Here is a 9,566-nt window from a genome sequence, read left to right on the forward strand (position 1 = left end):
TTGCGATAACTCGTTTTAAGTATCAAATTCCTCATTCCTATCAAGCATGAGTTTAATTGGTTCTGACTAGACTTGCCACATTTTGGAAATGAGCAGGCAAATTTCCAGTTCTGTACTTTCTAGGCGCTGTATATATGTATGTGCTTCTGCATGGAAGTATATTTCCCATCTTCATACCAGGGCTGCTGCCACTCCATAGTTGGCCAGATTTTGTTCCAGGGGAAAGGAAGGAGAGAACTGGAGAATGTGTTGAGTGGCTGCTAAGCAACGATAATAGGATGCAGAGTGTGAAGTATCAGTATAAAATCGCATCCCATGTTGAACTGTAACCTCTGGTGATTTTGTGTGCGTAGGTTTGCCATCTTCTTTTTACAGCCGTAGCTGGGAATACCATTGTAGCCACAACAGAATATGTCTGGCAGGGCTTTATTGTATTTAAAGATTTTTTTTTTTGGGGGGGGGGAGATGTTAAGTTACACAGAGCAATTTGAGGGTGGCCGCTACTAATGATTTACAGATGATTATTATTATTATTTTCATTTTAAAATTTTTATTTAGTGGCAGCTTTTTGCATATCTCTCTTCCTTTCATCATCCTGTTATATGGCTTTGCTGTTCTCCACTCAGCTTAATCCATTAGTAATATAGAAGTCTTACTTTAAAAATCTTCCAGTTTTAATATTTCCAGGCTCATGAATTTATATGGCATCTTCAGGTTTTTAAAAATAGGTATGGTGCACATATTTTTTCTGCAAAGCATTTTCTTTCTAGCTGTGGAATAGTAGACATTTATTGCATGGTTTGGGATTTTGTCAGGGCTTGAATTGAGGCCTAAGGCTAGGATTGGTGGCTGCCATCTGTCTCAATCTGCAAAAAGGATCAGAACCAGGTAATCAAACGTTACTGAAACTCTTATGAACAAAAATAGGTCAGTAGCCAAGGACTAGGAATATTACTAGGAATTCCTAGTGTTACTAGGAATGTAGAGATCACATCCAGGAATCCAAGCAACATTTTGTGGCACTTTGGAAATGGCAGGAAATAATAATAATTAATAATAATAATACTGCCCTATACTTGTAGGACAAAGTAGAATGTAGAAAGTAGTAAAGCATACTAAAAATACAGTGGTGCCCCGCAAGACGAAATTAATTCGTTCCGCAAGTTTTGTCGTCTAGCGAATTTTTCGTCTTGCGAATCACGAAATCCCATAGGAATGCATTGAAAATCAATTAATGCGTTCCTATGGTCAAAAAAAGTCCAAACAAAGCCAAATTTGGTACAACAACAGTTTATTAACTGCTCTTTAAAGTCACACATACTGTAAAGAGCAGTCCAAAAATTGAAGGGAAAATAAATTAACTTTATAAACAAAACATGTCTTTGTTTTTAGACAAAGGAAACAAAGGCTCGAGACGTTTTCGTCTTGCGAAGCAAGCCCATAGGTGAAATTCGTCTTGCGAGGCAAATCGAAAACGAAAAAACCTTTCGTCTAGCGAGTTTTTTGTCTTGCGAGGCATTCGTCTTGCGAGGTACCACTGTAATTAAAACACTTAACAATACTAATGTGTACAAACCAATAACATTTCCCAACAAAAGCCCGTAAACGATACCCAGGCCCACAAATAAAGATACAAAATCCAAATTAACTTACAACATTTTAAAACAAACCCCCACCAAATAAAACACCCATCCAAGTTAAAAACTCAGTCCTGTTAAAACCATAATTGTAGCCCAAGGGGGTTGGCCCACGCCTTGTTTCACCGCTTCAGTGGTGGCACTGCTGGGGCACCCTGGCTCCAGGGCAGGCAGGCTTGATAGAGCTGCCCCAGCACACCTAGCTGGCGTGCTTCCAGTGCTTCCTGCTTGCCCAGGGTCCTGGTCCCTGCCCTCCTTGTTCAGCTGCAGGCAGGTCCTGGTCTGGAAGCCCCACAAGTGGCCGCAGGTCCAGCAGGTGGGGGGAGATGGAATTCCCAAAATGGACAACCTTGCTTGTACTCTATCCCAAAGTAAAGAAGATAGAGATGCTTCCTAAAAACAACAAACAAGCAAACAATGCCCCTGAACCCATTTTCCTGTAATTTGGCCAATTTAATCCAGTATGGAGGTAATAGCCTTTAAATTTCATCCATTTCTGTCAAAAGGAAAACAAAATTCCCAGTAGTGAATTGTGGGTGGCGGAAGGAAGGAATTGGACTTAGACAGACCCTGAACATGAATTGGAGAGCCTACAACAGCACCTGGGACTAAGGCTGGTGTTTCCCAAACCATGACATTGTGGCCTGATTCAAATCTTGTTGTCTATACTTTTGACTGAGTATCTGAAGGAATACCTGAATCATAGAATTGCAGAGTTGGAAGGAACCCCAAGGGCAATCTAGTCCAGCCTCTTGCAGTGCAGGAATTCTTTGCCAAACATGGGGCTTGAACCCATGACCCTGAGATTAAGAGTCTCATGCTTTACTGACTTGAGTTCCCACATCAACCTGCAGTGATGTCAGCAAATTTATAGCTCCCTTCTAGGTGCCTCTGCCATCTGACATAAGAGAGAGAGATTTGATGGTGCTCCATTTATGGAACTTACCCCAGAGAGGCCTACTTTTTATCCTTTCCCTGCCAATCAGCTCTATTTTTGTTCTTCCAGCCCTTTTAAAGTTCTGAGCTTTAATTTGTATTTACTGTTTCTTTGTTGTGAACTGTCTTGGAAACAGTGTGCACACATACACTGATGCTGATTTGCTAAATTGTGGTTATGACACTGAGTCCAGAGCTTTGGCTCATATGCTCCTTTCCATAAGTTGCTTGGTTTTTTAGCTTCATGTCACAGCAATATCTATTGAAAAGCCAAGAGTCGAATGCTGCATTTTATCAGCTAGTGCTGACTCTGCAGCAGACTCCCTATGAATTCTTTAAATACTTTGAATTATGATATTGTCCATTTGGGGTGGCACATGCTAATATTGATTTAAAAGTTGGGGATCACCAAGTAACCTTTTATTTTAAATCCCCATTTATTAACACTGCGGTTTCTATAAATGTTCAAGTTTCTATTTGCACCTGTGGCTTCCTGCTGTACCAGAGGTTGGAAGGGCAAAGGTGCTACTTCCTTTTGGAATCCAGCTCAATATTTTTCTCATCCTGACAAAAGTATACAGGAAGGAAGGGAGGATCTGGCTGGGACTAACCCATTAACAAGACTTTCCAACCAGAAGAATATGCATAAATGCCCTACCAAAGCATAAATGCATAAATATATCCTACCTATGTTTGAGTTTCTGTGAGCCATCTTACAGTTTTGGAACTCTGAAGTCTACCTGGCAGTGATGGAAAAAAGGGATTATTGTCAGCACAGCTATGGGATTTGGAGGTCCCAAGGCTAGCAGATCAGCCCCTGACACAGCATCCTGCGCACGTTTTTATCCATTTCAGTTCCAGTGGGAACTTGCTTCCTCCTCTCCTTTCTTGCCTGTTGGGATAGTTTAATAACCTCTGCATGCTCACAAATATTTGACCTCTACTTCTGAGACTTGACTCTCAGTGCCCAGCCATATGGACTGAATAAAACAAAGCTTTAAAGCAAGAAAGAAGTTTGTGTTCTTCTAGCTTCCTGTGTTTATATGGTCTGTTTTGGGTGGTGTTAAAGCTGATGTCCAGCTGCTTCCTCTACAAGACAGAAATCCAGGTTGGAACTTTGACACTGACTGAGCCCCAGATGTAAAACAAAAGAGGTGTGCCATTGTGGAACACAAGGGGCAGAATACCAAGACATTGTGCCATGTTCAGCTAAACTGTATTTGTGTGAGATAAATAAATATCTTCCTATTGTGAAGGATAGCATTTTAAAGATGCGTTTTGACTTCATTGAAGCCTCTTCTACAAAAGTCTACTTTATGGTTCCTTTGCATAGGAGAGTATAAAGCTTTGCTTCTCAAAACAATGAAGATCTTCCCCCATAGATGGGCAAATTGGATTGGACGAAAACAAGCCCAAACTCTCCATGTTACACAAATCCAAGTTTCAATTTTTAGTGTAATGATCCATGTTTCAACCAAAATATTAATAAATTGTGTAAGTTGAGGAATTGCATTTAAGAGCTTAGGTTCTTCTCTTGTATTTGACAATGTCTGCAATGAATACAGGCTTTGCTCCTATGTCTAATGGCAGTGTGGTGCACAGTTGGGATGGGAAACCTGTGGCCCTCCAACTGCTATCAGCCCCAGCCAGCATGGCCAGTGGTCAGGGATAATGGGAGTTGTAGTCCAATAGATTCCTTATCCTTGAAAAGCCCCTGGTAGTGTCCACCATTTTTGCTCTCAAACTATGAATCACATCTACAGATAGCTTTATAAGTGTTTGTGTTGCCTCCCTTAGGAAACAAGTTGCTTCCTTCCATCCATTGCAAATTATGTCCTTGGTTAGTAGAACTGACACCCCTTACATCACTCTTCTCTAAAATGCAAATGGCTAGTATAGCATCTCTCCCTGGAGGCAGCAAGATTGATGTGGATCATCTGTTCCACCTAGACCTTCCATTGATCTGCTCGTCTGGGCATTAATGGAAGGCTTATTTCAAAGAATACCTTGGTTGTGCATCCAAAGAGATGCATTCATCATAAACTATAGCCTAAGCTGTCTGTCTCTTACATACATATATGTGTAATAATATAGCAAAATTTGAACAGTTTGAAAGCAACAAAGTGCATTTTCTTGCAGCATAGAAATAAATCTTCAAAGCCAGCATGGAGGGCAGATACATCAGAATGTGCTTGCAAGGCACCCCCTTCATCCCTCTCAGGCTTGGGTAGGTGTCATTGCCCTTTAGATTGTGCCTGAAATGAACAGAGCAGAAGGCTATCTGTAAATGTCATTGTGGCACTCATATTCTGCCTAACACTTCTTCACAGACTGCAATTGCTGTAGATACATTTTTCTTTAAAAGAATTGCTATAAAATAGGTGTGAATTGTTTTATTAGCCATTTCCTCTTTTCTTTTTTTGCTGTCATTTTATATCCTCAAAATGTTTCCAAGTAGCCAGAAGGTCCAACTCTGAGTGTGGCTTGAGTGCCAGCAGAGATGGCAGTGGCTCTAAGCTGATGCAGAATTTAGAGGGGGAGGTTTATCTGACTGTAAAGTAGAAACAGGATTCAGATTTGTATTTACAAGCTTGTTGCTCTATTGAGTTTGGTGGATGAGGGATAAAATAAATGACTTTTGAATTGGAAATGTATTTCATTTCTAGCAGGGGCAGGGCACTTGTTCAGTTGCAGGGTCATTAGGTAAAGGTAAAGGACCCCTGGACAGTTAAGTCCAGTCAAAGGTGACTGCGGGTTGTGGTGCACATCTCGCTTTCAGGCCGAGGAAGTCGGCATTTGTCCACAGACAGCTTTCCATGTCATGTGGCCAGCAGGACTAAACCGCTACTGGTGCAACAGAATACCATGATGAAAACCAGAGTGCATGAGCTTTTGAACTCATCCCATCTTGGGGATTCAAATGGCAGATCTTCCGATTGGCAAGCCCAAGAGGCTCAGTGGTTTCGACCACAGCATGGCAATTATGCTGCACAGTCACACACTGATCTAGTTTCCTGTGCTTTCTAACATCTGTACAAAGTTCTTAGGAGCTCTCAACTGGAGGCTCAGGGTGAGGTTCCATCACTACAAAGATGACACTGCAGCTCTGTTTCTCCTTGCCACCTGCATCAGGGGATGCTGTGCAGGTGTTGGATCGGGATCTTGAGGTAGTGAGAGTCGAGTGACTGCCAGTAAACTGAAACTGAATCTTGAGAAGATGAAAGTTTTGAGGCTTGGTGGTTCCCAAATCTGGGAAATAGGAAGGTGACTTGCTGAAGATAGGGTCACACTCTCCTTAAAGGACCATGCGCATAGAATTCTCCCATGCTCTGTCACTTGAGGTCCAAGTGGCCTCAGTAAAACAGAGGGCCTCTTTCCAGTTATGGATGAACCATCAGCTACTGCCATTCCTGGATGGGGATAACTTGGCCTCAGTTATCCATGATCTAGTAATATCCCACTTGGGAGATTGGATTGAATTGGGGTTCTGCAGCTTAACAATTGTCCTTAGAAGCAAATGTTGCTCAAGTTGCTAGACAGTACTTGGGAAGAAACATTTAAGATTACACTGCAAGTCTGCTTGCCAGATGACAAACTGGTATATTAAGGTAATAGTAATGTGAAATATTCTTCTACAGTTTTCTGTTGCAACAGTAATGGAGAACCCAATGACCACTTCATCTCCCTCGTCACATTTTCCAGAAGATGATGGCTCAAAGGAGAGTAATGACGTTGTTTCATCAGGGTAAGCAACTGCTCCTCTAGTTTTGGCTCATGCATACATAGTCCACTATAGGACCTACAATGGTGATTTGCTGAATATTTTTCCTTTGCTTTGGTTTAAAACACCCACCTCTAAACTCTGTCTTCAGTGACTTATTGATACTTGTTTAGAAAAACACTTAGCATTTCCCTTTGTATGTTGGAGAGGTGGTTTTCATGTGGTGCTTATTCATACCTGAAATAAACTGCACCCAAAGGGGTGGTGTTGATCAGCTGAGGTAGATTTCCTTAGTATTGTTGATGAGATAAACCTCCATAGTTTTTAAGACAATAGAGTATATGAGCCATGGCCACTGGCCGCTTCCTAAGGGGATGCTTTGGCTTTGACAGTGCCCTTTTTGGTAGTTTTTTGGTAGAAGCCCTCTTATAAACACTCCAAGGAATGGGATAGAGCTAGTGGTTAAAGCTCAGTCTTTCATCCCAAGCTCCAGCATGATGACTGTTTAGTCTTCCTTGGGCTTTTGAACATCATTCTGTTGGAATACTTGATAACTGGGATAGACTGTAAGAGAAATTGTTCTGGCAGGTGCAACATGCCGTGTTCTGACTGTCATTCTTTGGCACGTGTTTCTTTCCAACTACTTTTGATATTTGCAATATCACACATTATCCCAGGGAGTAAAATAGGAAATAACTTTTCCTAACAATTGTGGGACTATATTGCATAATTACCTATTTTTCCCCAGGCTAAATCATTCAGAAGGATCGTGCACTGGCAGTGCCTCCCAGTCCGCCAACAATCCAGATTTTGCAGAGGACTTGCTACACAGTCAACTGTTGCGAAATGAGTCATCTAATAAAGCTGAAAATAGCGAGCCAAGGCCTGAGGAGGAGGTAAGCAGAAATTAGAATAAGTCGTCTTCTTCCACCTAAATTCTCTATCCATTCATATCTTCAAAAAATAAAACAAGAGAGTTGATTATTTGGAATTTGATTAGCATTCCTCTCTGTAAATGGATAACACCTGCAGTGAAACAGGTTATGCTGTCATTCCTCATCCTTCCTTGAATGAGTGGCTGACAGTATAGAACTACAGCAATCCTAGGAAGCTGGCATAAGTTACACCAGCTAAAGTAAAGCTCAGGAAACCAGGGGGGCGGGGGGGGGAGAGCAAACACAGCTGAGGTGGTCCTAGCCTGGTGGGGTGGAAATAAGCCACTGAAATACAGAGAGCCCCGTCAACAAGGCGATGGGAGCTGCACCCACCTGTTGACATGCAGGGGATAGTTCCCAGGTGCCCTCATCAGGTATGTACAAACTGTGAGGTCACACAGAGATAACCCATGAGAAGCTGCTCAAATATCAGCTGGTAATTCCCAACATCATTTTTTTCTGAACTTGCTAAATTCTTTGCTACAGCATTTGCTTTGTGGCAAGGAGTTGCCACAACTTTCCTCAAACTAAGTGCAGTCACTGACTCTGGGGATATTGTGGCATCCTCCCCATTTTAGGCATAATTTGTGGATCCAGAGGCTTTAGGTGCAGAAGGCACTTTTCTTTTAGTCCCTCCTCCCCTACTTCCCTCAAAGCATTTTTACTCCTCTCCTGTAATGTCTTGCCCCATTCTCTTTTTACAGCCAACATGTACTTTACCCCACCCCCCTGCCAACCCCCACTCCAGTTTCTTTCATCCTTCCTTCCTGGTCCTTTTACATTTTCTTCTTCTCTTATTATAAGAGATTTCTTTTTATTCTCTGTTTGTTTCTTTAATAATAATAATAATAATAATAATAATAATAATAATAATAAATATTAAACTTTTATCTCAGTTTCTAATTACCTTCCCCTCAGAGGCGGGAGACATTCCCCCCACCCCCACTTCTGTATCCTGGCCTCCTCGACTCAAGGAGTTCCTGGTGCAGACGCTTGCCCATCCAAAAGGCTTTGGCACGGCTAGTGGGTGGGGCACAGGGGCCCACCTGAAAGTGGCCCAAGACCCATGGGCACATCCCAGCCTACTGTTTGAGAAATATTGCTGTGGATTCCCAAACAGTTTTAAATTTATTAAAATTGCAGATGATTTTCTGGCAGCTTTGTCTATCTTTAAAACCTTAGTACATTTTGTACGTACTTTAAGTGTGGCTCATCCCCAAATCTTCTGTTTTAACTCTTCCTAACTTTTCATCGGGCCTTTCAAACCATATCAGTCTTGGTTTATTTATTTTGACATTTTTTAGTCTTTAAGGTGCCACAAGTTTTTTTTGTTTTGGCTGCAGGAGACCAACATGGCTACCATGCAGGAAATTTTTGAAAACATTTTTTTGGGTTGCGTGTTTAAATCCACAATAAAATTATCTACAATTCTTAAGAATTTCTGATTTTGGCTTTACCAGTGAAAGCCGATTCTGCCCAAATTTAACCCTTACACTCTTATCTGATCCTCACCATGCCCCCTTCTCCATTACTTAACCACTTTGCTTGCTGAACACAGCTTATTTTCTGATGTGTCTGATCATGCCTCCTGGGCAGAACCATAATTTGACTGTTGGAAAAGAGTACAGTGGTACCTCGGGTTAAGTACTTAATTCATTCTGGAGGTCCATTCTTAACCTGAAACTGTTCTTAACCTGAAGCACCACTTTAGCTAATGGGGCCTCCTGCTGCCGCTGCGCGATTTCTGTTCTCATCCTGAAGCAAAGTTCTTAACCTGAGGTACTATTTCTGGATTAGCAGAGTCTGTAACCTGAAGTGCATGTAACCTGAAGTGTATGTAACCCTAGGTACCACTGTACCAGGGATGTTTACTGAAGCTGTGTGTGGATGATAAAAGCATTTGAGATGCTAATGTAGGTTTAAACCTGGAGCAGGGATCCATGGCCCTCCAGATGCTGCTGGACTCCCAAATTCTAACACCCCTGACCACTGGCTCTGCTGCCTGGGGCCTGTGGGTGATGGGAGTCTGACAACATCTCAGAGGCCACCTGCTGTTGTTCTTCCCTCCAGCTTTAAAGGAACTGATGTCTCACACTGAACTTTCCTCTCCCTGTCTTTGTAGCAAAGAACTAAGAGAGGAGGCTGGTCCAAAGGGCGAAAGAGGAAGAAACCCTTAAGGGATAGCAATGCTCCTAAATCTCCCCTAACAGGTTATGTGCGGTTCATGAATGAGCGGAGGGAGCAACTTCGAGCGAAGAGGCCAGAGGTTCCATTCCCAGAAATCACCAGGATGCTGGGCAATGAGTGGAGCAAACTCCCTCCTGAAGAGAAACGGGT

The 9,566-nt window shown here is 42.2% G+C and overlaps 1 protein-coding gene across 6 annotated transcripts in view; it reads left to right on the forward strand.

Moving 5' to 3' along the window:
• The window catches only part of HMG20A (high mobility group 20A), a 76,671-nt gene that overhangs the window by 46,877 nt on the left and 20,228 nt on the right, over window positions 1-9,566 (forward strand). For 4 of the 6 annotated variants that reach the window (XM_082238411.1, XM_082238412.1, XM_082238414.1 and 1 more), the window contains exons 2-4: window positions 6,212-6,318; window positions 7,043-7,190; window positions 9,352-9,564. In XM_082238411.1, the coding sequence (XP_082094537.1) occupies window positions 6,230-6,318; window positions 7,043-7,190; window positions 9,352-9,564 (450 nt within the window). In that variant the 5' untranslated portion in view covers window positions 6,212-6,229. Of the gene's footprint in view, window positions 1-4,712; window positions 4,801-6,211; window positions 6,319-7,042; window positions 7,191-9,351; window positions 9,565-9,566 lie in introns of those variants that run through there. The other 2 variants (XM_082238415.1, XM_082238413.1) reach the window with 2 other exon arrangements.

This window comes from Podarcis vaucheri (genome assembly GCF_965113315.1).
Source record: "Podarcis vaucheri genome assembly, chromosome: 9".
Classification (NCBI taxonomy): Eukaryota; Metazoa; Chordata; class Lepidosauria; order Squamata; family Lacertidae; genus Podarcis; species Podarcis vaucheri.